General features: G+C 46.6%; 1 protein-coding gene across 1 annotated transcript in view; it reads left to right on the top strand.

The window, feature by feature from the left end:
• Window positions 1-18,376, top strand: part of LOC137380263 (plexin-A1-like) — a 484,672-nt gene that overhangs the window by 403,751 nt on the left and 62,545 nt on the right. Inside the window, exons 18-19 of the mRNA XM_068052142.1 lie at window positions 2,046-2,285; window positions 3,401-3,544. Coding sequence (XP_067908243.1) covers window positions 2,046-2,285; window positions 3,401-3,544 — 384 coding nt within the window. The remainder of the gene's footprint in view (window positions 1-2,045; window positions 2,286-3,400; window positions 3,545-18,376) is intronic.

Raw genomic sequence — 18,376 nt, 5'->3', positions numbered from 1 at the left:
AATGACATTTTGCGTGTTTTCACCCAAGAAGTAGAAAAAGGAAGTTTCAGTGTCTTAAACATCACAGGACTTTTATATTTGTCAATGGTTCCTTAGGGGGGAAATGCAACTGAATGGAAATTCCATCTCTTCCTAATGGGAATGAAGTCCCACAGGAGCTGGAGAGACCTGGATGCCTTTCCTGAGGTTTGGGATTAATGTTCACAGCCCGATCAGCCCTGCTACCTCTGAGTCAGAAGGCTGCCTGGAGAATCCCAAATTTAGGGCTCATGATCTTGGCTGCCATCGCAGTGCAGCGCTGAGTGAGTGCAGCATGGTTGGAGATGCCACACTTTGGATGAGGTATTGAAACAAGATGCTGTGTCCCTGTTCTTGTGGTTCAGTAGAAGACCCCAAGCCATTATCTGAAAAACAGCCAGGAGATCTCCTGCTGGCTTAATTAACATTCTGCACTCAACCAATGTCACCAAAAACAGATTAGTTATCGCTGTGTATGGGATGTTGCTGCCCGGTTGGCTCCCTCATGCTTGCAGAACTTCCAAGTAATCCATTAAGCAAGGTATCTCGCCATTATCTAAAGTGTTTCAATACGCATTGCTTCTAAATTAATTGAATGTTGACCCTTCCTAAACCCCTCTACCTATCCTCCTTTAAGACACTTCTTAAGACCGGACTCTCTGATCAAGGTTTTGGTCACCTGCCCTAATATCTTCCTTTCTTACTCTTTCCCCGCCCAAAAAGGTGTTCAGGCTGGGGGTGAATTGAAAATTTCAAAGCTTGAGATTGAGAGATTTTTGTAGCAAGGATATTGAGTTACAGAACTAAGGTGGGTAAATGGAGTTATGGTACAGATCAACCACAATCTGAATTGAATGGTGGAACAGATTCGGGGCTGAATGGCCTTTTGCTGTGAATGGCCTCTTGCTGCTATGTTCCATAGAAACATAGGAAATAGGAGCAGGAGTAGGCCATTCGGCCCTTCGAGCCTGCTTCGCCATTCATTATGATCATGGTTGATCATCCAACTCAGTAACCTGTTTCTGTTTTTGCCCCATACCCTTTGATCCCTTTAGACCCAAGAGCTATATCTAACTCCTTCTTGAAAACATACAATGTTTTGGCCTCAACTGCTTTCTGTGGTAGTGAATTCCACAGGCTCACCACTGTCTGGGTGAAGAAATTTCTCCTCATCTCAGTCCTGAAAGGTTTCCCCCGTATCCTTAGACTATGACCTCTGGTTCTGGACTCCCCCACCATCGGGAACATCCTTCCTGCATCTACCTTGTCAAGTCCTGTTAGAATTTTATAGGTTTCTATGAGATCCTCCATCACTCTTCTGAACTCCAGCGAATATAATCCAAACTGGCTCAATCTCTCCTCATACGTAAGTCCGACCATCCCAGGAATCAGTCTGGTAAACTTTCACCGCACTCCCTCTATAGCAAGAACATCCTTCCTCAGATAAGGAGACCAAAACTGCACACAATATTCCAGGTGTGGCCTCACCAAGGCCCTGTATAATTGCAGCAAGACATCCCTGCTTCTGTACTCGAATCCTCTCACTATGAAGGCAAACATACCATTTTCCTTTTTAACCGCCTGTTGCACCTGCATGCTTACCTTCAGCAACTGGTGTACGAGAACACCCAGGTCTCGCTGCATAATCCCCTCTCTCAGTTTATAGCCATTCAGATAATAATCTGCCTTCCTGTTTTTGCTACCAAAGTGGATAACCTCACATTTATCCACATTATACTGCATCTGCCATGCATTAGCCCACTCACTCAACTTGTCCAAATCACCCTGAAGCCTCTCTGCATCCTCTTCACAACTCACCCTCCCACCTAGTTTTGTGTCATCTGCAAATTTGGAGATATTACTTTTAGTTCCCTCATCAAAATCATGAATGTATATTGCGAATAGCTTGTCCCTTTCTGTGGCTCAGTGTGAAATGGTGTTTGATAACCCTCCCGTGTATTAAAAGCGCTGTATAAATGCAAGTTGTTGTTAACTAGTATGTAATCGAGACTTTGTGCCCCCTACAGGAATGTAAGGTGTTGAACGATACTGCCATGGTTTGCAAGGCCCCGTCCATCACCAACAGTGGACCAAGTTCTTTGGCAAGTGCAGCTCAGCCAGACGAGATTGGCTTCATCATGGACAATGTCCAGTCAGTGCTCATTGTCAATGGGACAGGATTTACTTACTACCCAGACCCAATCTTCGAGCTGCTGAGCCCTTCTGGATCTATTGAACTGAAGCCCAGCTCCCCAGTTATACTGAAGGTGAGGACTGAATAAAGCCAAGGCTTATCACTGCTGTCCCCTTGGAGTGTATGCCCCCTCCCCAGATCACTTATTGGAAAGACTGTGTGACGTCAAGGGTGAGCAAGACAATATAACTCACGAGCTTTGCAGCTGCCTGTGAAATATCCCCATCTCCAGGCAGGTCAAATAGAAGTTCCAGCATTCTATATGTGTTTATTCTTGTTTAGTTTCTTTGTGTTTCATGCTGAAGCTGGATTTGTTCAGCCACTAAATGATGCGCAAGATAGGGTGTGTGTGTACGTGTGTGTGCGCGTCTGCGCACGTGTGCTAGCATGGGGATCTGCAGCTTTACCCAGTTGAATGCACTACCTCTGCTGAACTTTGCTGGTCTGTCTGTTCAACATAAAGCTAAATCACCTCTTCTCTCTTGAAGGGTACAGATCTATGGGCACTGGAAACTCCCCACCCCCCACCTCATGCAATTGTGTATTCCACATGTGCGAGTCTGAGTAGTGGAGATCAGTGATCTGTTCCAGCAGGGGGGTGGGAGTGGGAGATGTGCGGGAGCGGATGGTTATCACAGCTATACCTGTTCACACCAAGCATCCAGAAGATTTAATGGATTGTGATAGGCAATCGGAGCCCTGGCTGAGTATAGGTCATTTCTTCACCAACAGTACACAGAACCCTGGCTGAAATCTGCTAACTGAACAAGCCATGAATGAAACCCGGGAGTTTCCTGCTGTGTGGCTCAGTATTACCTCCCACCCTCCCTCACCCTTCCCCTTACCCTCCACCTCTCCCTCCTGCCAGTCCCCAGCCTCCACCTCTGTCCCCTCCCATCTCCCTTTCAACCCACCTCCCCCCTCAACCCACGTCCCCCTCTTCTTCCCTCTCTCCTTCCCTCTCTCCAGTTTCACCACTTTCACACTCCCCTTTACCCCTCCCAGATGGTGGGATACCAGCATGGACACAATGGCCGAACGGTCTCTTCCTGTGCCATATATGTTTCTATGGTGCAAAGCAGCACAATGCCATTTGACTGACGGGGAAACTTGTCCCCTCAATGTAATGGGATGAATGATTTTCAGATGGAGACTTAATCGGGGTTTGCTTCTGTCTTCTTTTTGCAGGGGAGGAACCTGATTCCCAACGCACCAGGAAATGTCAAGCTGAACTACACAGTGCTGATAGGGGACAACCCCTGCGCACTGACAGTGTCGGAGACCCAGCTCCTGTGTGAACCACCCAACCTGACTGGCGAGCATAAGGTTTTGGTGAGTGTGAGCACGTAGGAACGCACTGAATCTTCAGTTCCATCAGTGCTACACTGAGTCTTTGCATCAGGTCTTCTCGTGGGAGAATAGTTTCTGACTTTGTTTTCTGCCTTGATGGCTTTAGAGAAGGTGCAAAAAAGATTTATGAGAATAGTTCCAGGGATGAGAGATTTCAGTTACATGGATAGCTTGGACAAGCTGGGGCTGTTCTACTTAGAGGAGAGAAGGTTGAGAGGAGATTTGATAGAGGTGTTCCAAATCATGAGCAGACTAGACAGAGTAGATAGAGAGAAACTGTTCCCATTGGCAGAAGGGTTGAGAACCACAGGACACAGATTTAAGGTGAATGGCAAAAGAACCAAAGGCAACATGAGGAAAAACTTTTTTAGGCAGTGAGTAGTTGCAATCTGGAATGCACTGCCTGAGAGTGGAATGGAGGCAGATTCAGTCACAGCTTTCAAAAATGAATTGGATAAGCAACTGGGGAGAGAAAATCTGTAGGGCCATGGGGCAAGGGCGGGGGAGTGGGATTGGCTAAATTGCTCTTGCAGAGAGCCAGCATGGACACGACTGGCTGAATGGCCTCCTTCTGTGCTCTAGCCATTCTATGACTCTATGAATTTGTCAGCCGTGGCCTGGTGTTTGGTTAGTCAAAGGTAAGATATGGGGATGTACTGGTGGAAGTCATGGCTGTGGTAGAGTTGGGTGGAGACACTTCCGTGTCGTGCGACACTCTTAATTGATCACCATAAATTGCCCCCCATGACTGAACCAACAATGTTTTCACTCTTGTCTTCTACAGCAAGTCGCCAAGGTGTCTTCAGCAACACCTGCCAAAACTGTGAACTCCACCACCCCAAAGGATAAGGGCAGCGGGTAGGAAGGGAGTGCCAGGATTTTGACCCAGCGACAGTGAAGGAACGGCGATATGGTTCCAAGTCAGGATGGTGTGGGGCTGGGAGGGGAGCTTGCAGGTGGTAGTGGCATTTGCTGCCCTTGTTCTTCTAGGTGGTAGAGGTCGCGGGTTTGGAAGGTGCTGTCTCACGAGCTTTGGTGCGTTGCTGCAGTGCATCTTGTAGATGGTACTCACTGCTGCCACTGTGTGTCGGTGGTGGAGGGAGTGAATGTTCGTGCATGGGGTGTCAATCAAGTGGGCTGCTTTGTCCTGGATGGTGTTGAGCTTCTTGAGTGTAGTTGGAGCTGCACCCATCTAGGCAAGTGGAGAGTATTCCATCACACTCCTGACTTGTGCCTTGAAGATGGTGGACAGGCTTTGGGGAGTCAAGAGGTGAGTTACCCGCTGCAGGATTCCTAGCCTCTGACCTGCTGTTGTAGCCATGGTATTTATATGGCTACTCCAGTTCAGTTTCTGGTCAATGGTAACCCCTAGGATATTGGTAGTGGGGGATTCAGTGATGGTAATGCCATTTAATGTCAAGGGGAGATGGTTAGATTCTCTCTTGTTGGAGATGGTCGTTGCCTGGCACTTGTGTGGCACGAATGTTACTTGCTACTTATCAGCCCAAGCCTGGATATTGTCCAGGTCTTGCTGCATTTCTACACAGACTGCTTCAGTATCTGAGGAGTCACGAATGGTGCTGAACATTGTGCAATCATCAGCGAACATCCCCACTTCTGACCTTATGATTGAAGGGTCATTGATGAAGGAATTGAAGATGGTTGGGCCTAGGACACTTCCCTGAGGAACACCTGCAGTGATGTCCTGGAGCTCAGATGATTGATCTCCAACAACCACAACCATCTTCCTTTGCGCTTTCCAACCAGCAGAGAGTTTTCCGCCTGATTCCCATTGACCTCAGTTTTGCTACGGCTCCTTGATGCCATACTCGGTCAATTGCTGCCTTGATGTCAAGGGCAGTCACTCTCACCTCACCTCTTGAGTTCAGCTCTTCTGCCCATGTTTGAACCCAGGCTGTAATGAGGTCAGGAGCTGAGTGGCCCTGGTGGAACCCAAACTGAGCGTCACTGAGCAGGTTATTGCTAAGCAAGTGCACTTGATAGCACAGTCGATGACACCTTCCATCACTTTACTTATGATTGAGAGTAGACTGATGGTGGTAATTGGCCGGGTTGGACTTGTCCTGCATTTTGTGTACAGGACATACCTGGGCAATTTTCCACATTGCAGGGTAGACGCCAGTGTTGTAGTTGTTCTGGAACAGCTTGGCTAGGTGCGCAGCAGGTTCTGGAGCACAGGTCTTCAGTACTATTGCCGGAATATTGTCAGGGCTCATAGCCTTTGCAATATCCAGTGCCATCAGCCATTTCTTTATATCATGCAGAGTGAATCGAATTGGCTGAAGTCTGGCATCTGTGATGCTGGGGACTTCAGGAGGAGGCCAAGATGGATCATCAACTTGGCACTTCTGGCTGAAATGTTTCAGCCTTATCTTTTGTACTGATGTGCTGGGCTCCCCCATCATTGAGGATGGGGATATTTGTGGAGCCGCCTCCTCCAGTTAGTTGTTTAATTGTCCACCACCATTCATGGCTGGATGTGGCAGGACTGCAGAGCTTAGATCTGATCCATTGGTTATGGGATCACTTAGCTCTGTCTACCTTCCAAACCCACGACCTCTACCACCTAGAAGGACAAGAGCGGTAGATGCATGGAAACACCACCACCTGCAAGTTCCCCTCCAAGCCACACCCCATCCTGACTTGGAACTATATCGCCTTTCCTTCACTGTCGCTGGGTGAAAATCCTGGAACTCCCTCCCTAACAGCACTGTGGGTGTACCTAAATTCCAAGGACTGCAGCAGTTCAGAAAGACCACCTTTTCAAGGGCAATTAGGGATGGGCACTAAATGCTAGCCCAGCCAGCGACGCCCACATCCCATGAATGAATTTAAAAAAAAGGAGGCTTGGTGCATTGCTGCAGTGCATCTTCTAGATGTTACACACTGCTGCCACTGTGCATCGGTGGTGAAGGGAGTGAATGTTGAAGGTGGTGGATGGGGTGCCAATCAAGTGTATGGGGACACCACCCCAGCTTGGGGCAAAAAGTCGGCCGTTCCTTCATCGTTGCAGGGTCAAAATCCTGGAAGTTCCTATCCAGCAGTCCTGCAGGAGCACCTTCGCCACATGGACTGCAGTGGTTCAAGTAGGAGGCCCATCACTAACCATGTCGAGGACACCCAGGGATAGGCAATAAATGCTGACCTTGCAGCGACACCCATATCTCGAAGAATGATTAAAGAAAGCTTGACCCTCTTGGAAGGACAAAATCAACGGTCCTACTAGATGTTCACCGTCCCAAAGTGCACGCAAGTCTTACCCACCATTGCATAGCATTGAAATCCCAATGATAATCCAGCTTTATTTCCCTATAAAAGATGAATTTGTTTAGCTACATTTCCCTTGTAAAGATTGAATTTTAAAATGAGTCATAGGAAGTCACAGCAAAACCCTTTTTTCACTTAAACCTTAAGTATACATTCTGTTAGCTTTTTATAAATTATGCCTCACATGCTCCCATCAAGTCTATAATATCTCAAATGGATTTAAAGGAATAAAACCCAACAATAAGCCTCACAGAAATCTGTCAGTGGGTTTAGTTGCAAAGGAGATTTAAAATGACTTTGTGGTGCCCTCGTTGAGCATTGATATGAAGCTTTGCCTGAGACGGCCAGAACTGACTCTTTTTAGAGTCATAGAGTCGTACAGCATAGAAACAGGCCCTTCGGCCCACCGCGTCCATGCCGACCATAATGCCTATCTATACTAATCCCACCTGCCTGCATTAATTCCATATCCCTCAATGCTTTGCTCATTCACGTACCTGTCCAGATGCCTCTTAAATGTCGCTACTGTTCCTGCCTGCACCACCTTATCTGGCAGCTCATTCCAGATACCCACTATTCTTTGTGTGAAAAATTTACCCCTTTGATCCCCTTTAAACCTCCTCCCTCTCACCTTAAATCTATGCCCTCTAGTTTTAGTCACCCCTACCATGGGAAACAGACTCTGACTATCCACCCTATCTATGCCTCTCATAATTTTATATACCTCTATCATGTCCCCTCTCAGCCTCCTTTGCTCCAGGGAAAACAGACCCAGCCTGTCCAATCTCTCTTTATAACTGAAGCCCTCCAAACCAGGCAACATCCTTGTGAATCTTTTCTGCACCATCTCCGGCTTAATCATATCTTTCCTGTAGTGTGGCAACCATAACTACACACAGTACTCCAAATGTGGACTAACCAACGTTATGTGCAACTGTAACATGACGTCCCAACTCTTGTACTCAGTGCCTCGGTTGATTAAGGCAAGCATGCCATACGCTTTCTTCACCACCCTGTCTACCTGTGTTGCCACTTTCAGGGAACTATGCACTTGCACCCCAAGGTCTCTCTGCTCAACAGCACTCCCCAGGGCTCTGCCATTCACTGTATATGTCCTGCCCTGGTTTAACTTCCCAAAATGCATCACTTTGCACTTGTCTGCATTAAATTCCATTTGCCAATCCCTTGCCCACTTTCCCAGTTTATCTATATCCTGTTGTAAGCTTAGACAACCTTCTTCACTGTCCACTATACCACCAATTTTGGTGTCATCTACAAACTTACTAATCATGCCCCCTACATTCACATCCAAGTCATTCATATATATGACAAACAACAGAGGGCCCAGCACCGATCCATGCGGCACACCACTGGTCACTGGCCTCCAATCTGAAAAACAACCCTCCACTACCACCCTCTGCCTCCTATCACCAAGCCAATTTTGTATCCAATTGGCTAGCTCACCCTGGATCCCATGTGTTCGAACCTTCTGGACCAGCCTACCATGCGGGACCTTGTCAAAGGCCTTGCTAAAATCCATGTAGACAACGTCTGTTGCCCTGCCCTCGTCAATCCTCTTGGTCACCTCCTCGTAAAACTCAATCACATTTGTGAGACATGATTTCCCACGCACAAAGCCATGCTGACTATCCCTAATCAGACCTTGCCTTTCCAAATGCATATAAATCCTGTCTCTCAGAATCCCTTCCAATAACTTTCCACCACTGATGTAAGGCTCACCGGCCTGTAGTTCCCTGGCTTATCCCTGCTGTCCTTCTTAAATAAAGGCACAATATTAGCTATCCTCCAGTCTTCTGGTACCTCACCCGTGGCTAACGATGATAAAAAACTCTCTGCCAGGGCCTCAGCAATCTCCTCCCTCGCTTCCCATAGCATCCTAGGATACACCTGGTCAGGTCCTGGGGATTTATCCACCTTAATGTGCTTCAAAACCTCCAACACCTCTTCCTTTGTCATGTTGATATGCTCCAGAATATCACTGTTCCCTCCCTTGAACTCACTAGCTTCCATGACCACCTCCAAGGTAAATACAGACCAAATAAGACATCACCCATTTCCCGTGGCTCCACACATAGATTACCACGCTGATCTTTAAGGAGACTTACTCTCTCCCGAGCTACTCTTTTACTCTTAATATACTTATAGAATCTTTTAGGACTTTCCTTTATCTTATCTGCCCGGGAAAACTCATGGTCCCTTTTCACCCTCCTAATTTTCTTCTTAAGTGTACTCCTACATCCCCTATACTCCGTGTGGGACTCGCTTGATCCCAGCTGCCTTTACCTGACATATGCCTCCTTCTTTGTCCTGACCAGACCCTCAATATCCCTCGTCAACCAAGGTTCCCTAAACTTGCCAGCCTTGCCCTTCCATCTAACAGGAACTTGCCGGCCCTGAACTCTTCCTATCTCACTTTTAAAAGCCTCCCACTTGCCAATTGTCCCTTTACCTGTAAACAGCCTCTCCCATTCAACGTTTGAGAGTTCCTGTCTGATGCCATTGAAATTAGCCTTCCCCCAATTTAGGACTTCAACCTGAGGACCAGTCCGATCCTTTTCCATAACTATCTTGAAGCTAATAGAGTTATGGTCAATGGTCCCAAAGTGCTCCCCCACTGACACATCAACCACCTGCCCAGCCTCATTTCCTAAGAGGAGGTCGAGTGTAGCCCCTTCTCTAGTAGGACCATCCACATACTGCTTCAGAAAACTATCCTGGACACACATAACAAATTCTTCCCCATCTGATCCCTTAGCACTAAGGCAGTCCCAATCAATATTAGGGAAGTTAAAATCACCTACTATTACAACCATATAATTCCTACACCAACCTGTGATTTCCCTACATATATGCTCCTCCAATTCCCTCTGACTATTGTGGGGCCTATAGTATAATCCCATCAAAGTGATCACCCCTTTCTTATTTCTAAGTTCTACCCATATGGCCTCGCTGGGCATTCCCCCCGGGATATCCTCTCTAAGTACTGCCGTGATGTCCTCCCTAATCAATAGTGCAACTGCCCCTCCTCTCTCACCTCCACCTCTGAAAATGTTGACCAGCGTTCTGGATGGAGGTAGAGTGGGGGCATATGTAAGGTGTTGACGGTAAAAAGGAAAGAGGGTTCCTATTATTCTAGCCTGCCTGTCACTCTCTGCTCTGACCTCAGGTGTTGCTAGTCTGCCTGCCTCAGATGCAGTTGCTCTTTTGCCCGTTGTGGGATTTTGGCAAAAAAAAGTTGGTGGCTCATGAACTTGTTAAGATGGCAGGATGGCACAGAACACTGGCATTCTGAGAATGATACCAGCTGGCCCAGCTGCAGTGACCCCTGCCGTTTGTGAGGTATGTCACCTTCGGTCCTGCTGAGAAAATACAACAAATTAGGAATAAAGGAAAACGGTTGAAGGAATCGGACTGAGAATCATGAGGAGACACTTAAACGCAGTTATGGGTTTTGTTTTTAATCGTGGGGGGGCAGGTTAAAGAAAGAACTTTGTGCCCCTTAAAGTACAGGATTAGCAGATTGTCTGGGAGAAAAGTCCTGTACAGAATAATCAGATATGAGCTCTGGCTGAATTGGGCCCCATGGAATGATTGGTTTTATCTTGCTGTAGCTCTTCTTGCATTCTCCGACAAAGCTGGGATTTGATTGGGATGATGCAATCATTTTGGGGGAAGAACAATAGCGATTTTTAGCCATAATTTTCTGTCCCCTATCGGGGATTAGACAAAGAGCGTGGACAGGACACTGTGGATCTGGATCGGACATGTGTAAAGTATGAGATTTGTCCAAGCAGCATTGTGTGGTCACAAAGATTCTTAACATTGCATCCCTCTAGTCACTCTTACTCGCATGGCTGTCCAGGGATTTCCTGTGAGGCCAACAAGTCTGTAATGAAGGGATGTCCCAGCCCCACAATGACGTGCAATCCTCCTACAACAGCTAACCTCAATCCCCTACTCCACGCTCATTTAAAAAAAAAGTTTTCTATGGAATATTGGTGATTTTGGAGAGATTGAGCATATTTCTTCAAGTACAGACACTGGTGCACATAATTGTCCCAAAGCAGCAGTAAGCTTGACAATATCATTGCTGAAGGCTGTTAATTTTTGAGTGGACGCACTGGTTTGTTTTACTATTTCCAGCACAGCTGCCGATCACGATGTTGGAATGGGTTGAACAATTTTGCTGTGGCCCAAAAGAGCCATGAGGCTACGTCTCCGTTTCTCTGGGTTTATTTCTCCCTGTTCACTTGTGTGCCATCTCTGATTGTAGCCCTGAGGGAGACTCTTCAACCCCTCTCACTCAACATTTGGTACAGTTGGGACAGGAGGAGGCCATTCAGCCCTTGAGCAGGCTGTCTGTTCCACCATTCTATTAGATCACAGCTGATCTGTACCTCAATTCCATTTTACCCTCCTTAGGTCTATACCAGTTGATAACCTTAACCGAACAAAAATCCATCCATATCACTCTTGAAAGCTCCTGTTGTCCCAACCATCTGCAGCCTTTTGCGGGAGAGAGTTCTGGATTTTTGCGAACCTTTTGTTTGGGGTGTAGACAAGAATCTATTCTGTTGTCTCCTGCTGCAGATTATTCTTCTCTGATTTCAGAACTAGGAAATTTCTTAATTCTTGCAATTCTTTTCTCCAATCTTCAGACTTTTGTAAAAGGCAAACTATGGATGCTGGAAATTTGAAATATAAACAGAAAATGCTGGAAATACTCAGCAGGTGTGACAGCATCCATGGCAAGAGAAACAGAGTTGATGTTTCAGGGCTGTGACCCTGTGACAGGACTAGAAAATGTTGGTCCCACATACATGTCCAAGATCACCCACACCCACCTCTCCCATTCCCCCCCTCCCCCTGCCCAACCCTCCTGGATCAGCAATGGGATAAGTCACCTGACTGAGAACAAGACACTTGCCTCAAAGCTGTTTGTTCAAACTGCTGGTCAATTATAACTTGGGGTGTGTTCAAAAGACTTTATTGCTCAGTCACACTGCAGCATTTCACCAGGCCAATATTTATTCCTAAAGACCACTAAAAACAGCTTATCTGTTCGTGATCATGCTGCTCTTTTGTGGGAGCTTGCTGTGCGCACATTGGCTGCCATGTTTCCCTGCATTACAACAGTGACTGCACTTCAAAAGTTCAGAAAGGCTTAGGGACATCCTGAGGTCGTAAATGATGCTATAGAAATGCAAGTTCTTTTCTTTTCCTGTAGTATAGTCAAACTCAGTTGAGCAGTGACCAGCTTGTTTGAAGAATCCATCATGGCATGGGCTGTCAACCATTTGCTCCCTTTCACTGTGCAAAGAGTTCGCTGCCACTTACTGTGTCTTGAAGTGATTCTCGACAGTTGCAAATGAGTGAAGGATGAGGCAGTGAGTCTATAATACAGTGGTGGAAGCTAATGGAACAGTAATAATCCAGCCTAGCAATATTTCAGCAACGAATAAGATGGCAGCTGATTCAAACACACTATCCTAACTTGTCCTTCAGATTAACATGCCCAGTAAAATATTTCTTAATTAGGGAAGGCAGAGTTTCTTGCCAGGGTTAGGATGAGCAATGAAAGGCATTGAAAGGAAAATGTCATGATGGAAACAGCTTTCAACCACTTTAGTGCAAGATCTCCTCTCTGCCACTGTAAAGCCCACGGGCACTTGATGGGAAATCCAGTCTCAGTCCTCAGCCAGCCTGAAGAGGTGGTGGAGGCAGGAACCCTCACAACATTTAAGAAGTATTTAGATGAGCACTTGAAACACCATAGCATACAAGGCTACGGGCCAAGTGCAGGAATATGGGATTAGAATAGTTGGGTGCTGTATGGCCGGCATAAACACGATGGGCCAAAGGGCCTGTTTCTGTGCTGTATAACTCTATGACTCGATAACTTCTCGATGGAGTCCATAGTGAGGGAAGGCCCTCCAGCCTTCGGTGAAGGTGTGGTCTTTGTGCTGGGGGACCCATTTCCATGGAGACCAGCTACCCTCTGAATCCTTATCTGTACTGTCGTCACTCATGGAGGGGGTTGTGGGGAGCTTAGTGTTGGCAGGCAATGCAAACATGGTTGACCATCAAGCCAAAACCTGTTCTCAACTAGCATCCATACGCACGTTAATGTGACAGCAATCAGTAACTAATCGGGGACTAATTATCCAGAGAATGAGGGATCAAGTCCCACCAGAGCACGTCAAGACCAGGAATAAAAAGCTGCTCTCAGTAAAAGTGACCGTGAGGCTGATGGATTGTTGTAAAAACCCAACTTATCCACTTATGTCCTTTAGGGAAGGAAACCTGTTGTCCTTACCTGGCCTAAGCCTGTCTGTGACTTCAGTCCCATACCAACGTTGTTGACTCTTAACTGCCCTGCAGTGGCCTAGCTAGCCAGCCACTCAGTTATATCAAATAGTGCTAGGGCAACTTGAGACGGGAAATGAATGCTGCCCTTGTGAACAATGTCTACATCCCAAAAATGAGTTAAAATTAAGTATAGACACTTTGGATATTCTTGCACTGCACCCCCACACCCCCCTCCCCAATCCCAGGAGCAGTGAGCTTGGTTGTCGAACCCTGTCACTGCTCCGACTGAGGCTACCTCACTTGGCAAACACTGGGGATTGTTTGGAACCTTCCTGCTGTTAAAACCTGAGCATATTTACCAACTGAGTCTTCAGGGGATTTGAAGAACATCCATCACAAGTGGAATTAGAATTAATGGTCATGCCCAACCCAGGCCTCTGATATAATATAAAAACAAGAAATTCTGGAACCACTCAGCAGGTCTGGCAGCATCTGTGGAAAGAGAAGCAGAGTTAACGTTTCGGGTCAGTGACCCTTCTTCGGAACTCTGATCTTCAAGTCACGGTCACAGGATGTGCAACTTGTAAAGAAACAAAGGAAGAATGAGTATTTATGTAACACCTTTCACAAGGTTCCAAAGTACTTTCCAGTCAATGAAGTACTTTTGAAGTGTAGTTACTGATGTATGATAGGAAACAACAGCAGCCAATTTGTGCACAGCAAGCTCCCACAAACAGCAATGTGATAAATAAGATAATCTGTTTTTGCTTTTCTTGATGTTGGTTGAAGGAAGATAGGACCGGTAGACGTGACATTGAATGATGGGATGAGCAGTGAGATAAGTGCATTCAAAATTAAGAAAAGGGATGTATTGAATAAACTTTTTGAACTCAACAAAGATAAAGCCTCTGGTCCAGATGGATTGAATCCACACATTTTAAAAGGATTGAGGGAGAGATAGAAGAGGCATTACAACACATATTTAATAAATTGTTAGAAAAAGGTGCCATGTCAGAAGACTGGCAGACAGCTAATATCATTCCTATATTTAAGAAGGGAGACAAAGGTTTTGATAGAGTAGATACAGAGAGAATGTTTCTACTTGTGGGGAGGAGCAAAACTAGAGGCCATTAATACAAGATCGTCACCAAGAAACCCAATAGGGAATTCAGAGGAAACTTCTTTACCCAAAGAGTGGTGAGAATGTGGAACTCGCTACCACAGGGAGTGGTTGAAGTGAATAGTATAGATACATTTATGGGGTAGCTGAGCACACGGGGGAGAAGGGAATAGAGGGTTACAATGATAGATTTAGATGAGGAAAGATGGGAGGAGGCTTGAGTGGAGCTGGCATGGGCTGGTTGGGCCGAATGGCCTGTTTCTGTGCAGTATATCCTATGTACTCATATGAAGGATAAATATTGGCTCAGAACACCAGGGAACTCCCTCTGGTGCTCTTGGAATAGTGGCCATGGGATCTTTTACATCTACCTGAGAGGGCAGATGGGGCCTCATTTTCGCATCGCATCTGCATTGGGAGTGTTGGCCTAGATTTTGTGTTTGAGTCTCTGGAGTGGGATTTGAACCCCCAACCTTCTAATTCTGAGGTGAGAATGCTACCCATTGATCCATTCTTTGTTTAAATTTTAAAATTCTTACCCTTGTTTTCAAATCCCTCCATGACCTTGCCCCCTCCCTATCTCTGTAACCTCCTGCAGCCCCACGACCCTCCAAGATATCTGCACTCCTCTAATTTTGAGCATCCCCGATTTTAATCGCTCCGCCATTGGCGGCCATGCCTTCAGCTGCCTGGGCCCAAAGCTCTGGAGTTTCCTCTCTAAACCTCTCTCTCCTCCATTAAGACACTCCTTAAACCCCACCTCTTTGACCATCTACTTTATATCTCCTTATGTGCCTCAGTGTCAGATTTTTGCTTTATAACACTCCTGTGAAGTGCCTTGGGACGTTTTAGTATGTTAAAGGCACTATACAAATCTAAGTTGTTGTTGAACCACCACGGCCGACACAAACTGAGGATTGTGTGCTCCTCTGACAGCAGACACAACATGTACGATCAAAGCCGAGTGTGTGTCAGAGAGAGAGCGAGAGAGAGATTGTTTTCCTTTGCTCCAGATGAACCCACTCACTTTTATGCAGCACTGCATCTCCACAGGCAAAGTGACAAAGCTCACTCAGCTGAGGCCAAGATACTGAGAGCAAGTGACTACCCTGGGATCTGGACTCCTGATCTTGTAATTGGTCATTAAGTACTCCACAGCTTGATGGTGCTAGACCATCAGGCCAGGGAAACTATGTCAATGCGTCACTTTTAACTCTTCCTAGCCAAGGCTGAGGTAAGGGCTGCATGCAGCAAAATAAATATTGAAGGAAGTGTGTGTGTGTGCGGAAGTGGGCGTGTGCGTGTGTGCGTGCGCGCGCGGAAGTGAGTGTATATTTGAAAGTGGGTGGGTGTAGAAGTGTGTGTGTGTAAGTGTGTTTGACAACTGGGATTGAGATGAGAGGGATGGTGCGTGGGCTGGAATAAGGTTAGTACCCATCGGTTTTAGACTGAAATGGTTTTGAATGTCCTGAGATTTCCAACACATGAACTGGATGACAGTGCTAGTTTATATCCCCAATTATTTCTGTAGCTGAAGGCAGGTTAATTCTTAAAAACTGCAGATGCTGGGGAATGTTCAGCAGGCCAGTCAATATCTGAAACACAGCGAGTTGTTCTGATCTGGAAGGGACTGTCTGACAAGGTGGTGGAAACAAATTCAATAATAGCTTACAAAAGGGAAGTATATAAATACTTAGGAAAAGTTTGCAGGGCTATGTGAGAAGGGTGTGTGGGGGGGTGGTGGTGGTGGTGGTTCTTTCTTTCTTGCTTTTGGGCCTCCTTATCTCGAGAGACAATGGATACGCGCCTGGAGGTGGTCAGTGGTTTGTGAAGCAGCGAAACCCGTAACTGCTGCCTTCCGTGTTGTTTCAGTCGCTGTGAGGCAACTATGGAGTGACCTCTCCATGGCGCATGCCTGGGCAAATTTATGGAGGTTGAGAGTTGCCCAGTCGTCAAAACCCCCCTCTCGGCCTTTCTGGTGGGGTCCAAAGGAGTGCAGGACACGACGTTTGGCACCAGTATGGCTGCAGGAACTGCCGGAAACATGCCAAAGGTGACACATGACCGCCTACGGGGTTCCGCTCCGGATTTTCTGTTAGGGTTTACTCCCTTATATATTTCATGTCGTGGGACTAATTGGATAGGTCTTTCAAAGAGACACGATGGGCTGTCCTGTATCATTCTATGATACATTAACCTGTCTTTCCACTCTCCAGATACTGACTGTCCTGTGTATTTCCAACATTTGTGACTCTTCACCACCGATTCTAGGCATTCTATTCTACACTTGAATTCCAAGTGCATCGTTCACGTTATTGAGATATGTCAGCTGTGGCTTAGTGGGTAACACTCTTGCCTCTTAGTCAGATGGTCAGGGGTCCAGGCTCCAAACCAGACACTTGAGCACAAAATCTAGGCTGACATCCCCGAGAATAAACAAATAAAAAGAATTCAAGTCCTTGGCGCTAAGGAGCTGCTATGATTCCGCTAAGGGTGCTTGGAGTGTGAACTCCCTCCTACAAAAAGCAGTAGATGGTCTCTCAATTAATTTTATATCTGAGATCAATAAATTAATGCTAGCCAAGGGTCATGAGGGTTATGGAACCAAGCTGTGTGGGTGGAGTTAGGATGCGGATCAGCAGTGATCTTGTTGAATGAGCAGGCTCAAAGGGCTGAAGGGCCCACTGTTGTTCCTAGGTTCCTGTGACTCTGGCCTCGGCCTGGTTTTAGGCCAGAAGAGTGGGAGCAGAGTCGGGAAGTTGGGGGTGGGGGAAGGGTGCTCACTCTGTCCTGATCGTGGCCAAATACAATCCATTCTCTGCCCCATTACCAGGCCGAGCCTATAGAGGGCGCCAAAGGGGAAAATTGATTTGAGCAGGAGGGTTTGCACCAACACGGATCAATTGGGCCGAGCAGCCTGTTTATATGTTGCCCCCAATCCAAGAGCCAGTTCCTGTTCTTCAAGCTTGTGGCTGTAGCTTGGCAGTAAACTGCAGACAAGGCCAAAGGCCTAGGGGTCTGGCTCAATCTGAGCGAGCAACATCTCGCTGGCACAGAATCCAAATTAGGACGACAGTGTAGAAACAGCTTTGAATACCAGGATGATACCCGAGTACTAAATATAACGGGGCGGCACAGTGGTTAGCACCGCAGCCTCACAGCTCCAGGGACCCGGGTTCAATTCTGGGTACTGCCTGTGTAGAGTTTGCAAGTTCTCCCTGTGACCGCGTGGGTTTCCACCGGGTGCTCCAGTTTCCTCCCACAGCCAAAGACTTGCAGGTTGATAGGTAAATTGGCCATTGTAAATTGCTCCTAGTATAGGTAGGTGGTAGGATAATTGTGGGGATGCGGTAGGGAATATGGTGTTAATGTAGGATTAGTATAAGTGGGTGGTTGTTGGTTGGCACAGACTCGGTGGGCCAAAGGGTCTGTTTCAGTGCTGTATCTCTATAAAATAACATGGGGTGCTGACAACCATATGCAGAAGTCAGTGGACACTGTAGAGGTGCTAATAGATTGGAAACAGCCAGATGTGGTGCCCATATACAGACCCAGAGTTACTCCATTCGGAAAGTTCAATTTGCAGATGCTACCAAACTAGGAGGGACACTGGAGTCGGAGGAGGCTGCTGAGAAATTTTGTAATTGAGAGAAGGATGTCAAACTAAATATATCTCAGCTTTCATGACATCCTAACTTGCTTTACGGCCAATGAAGTACTTATGAAGTGATGTAGGGAACGTGACAGCCAATTTGCACACAGCAAGCTCCCACAAACGGCAATGTGATAATGACCAAATAATCTGTTTTACTGTTAATTGGGGAATAAATATTGGTCAGGACAGTGGGGACATCTCCCCTCCTCTTTGAAATAGTGCACTTGGGATTTTTGATGTCTACCTGAAAGGTCAGACATCACCTCAGTTTAACATTTCATCTGAAAGGCAGCACCTCCAACAGTGTAGCACTCCCTCAGCCTAGCTTTTGTACTGAAGTCTCCAGAGTGGAACTTGAACCAACAATCTCCTGACTCGGGGGGTGCGATCCACTGAGCCACAGCCGACTCCTTAAAGACTC

This window comes from Heterodontus francisci, chromosome 19 (genome assembly GCF_036365525.1).
Source record: "Heterodontus francisci isolate sHetFra1 chromosome 19, sHetFra1.hap1, whole genome shotgun sequence".
Lineage (NCBI taxonomy): Eukaryota > Metazoa > Chordata > Chondrichthyes > Heterodontiformes > Heterodontidae > Heterodontus > Heterodontus francisci.
Note: the sequence above shows the minus strand (reverse complement) of the source record. Positions and strands in the feature narration are given on the sequence as shown.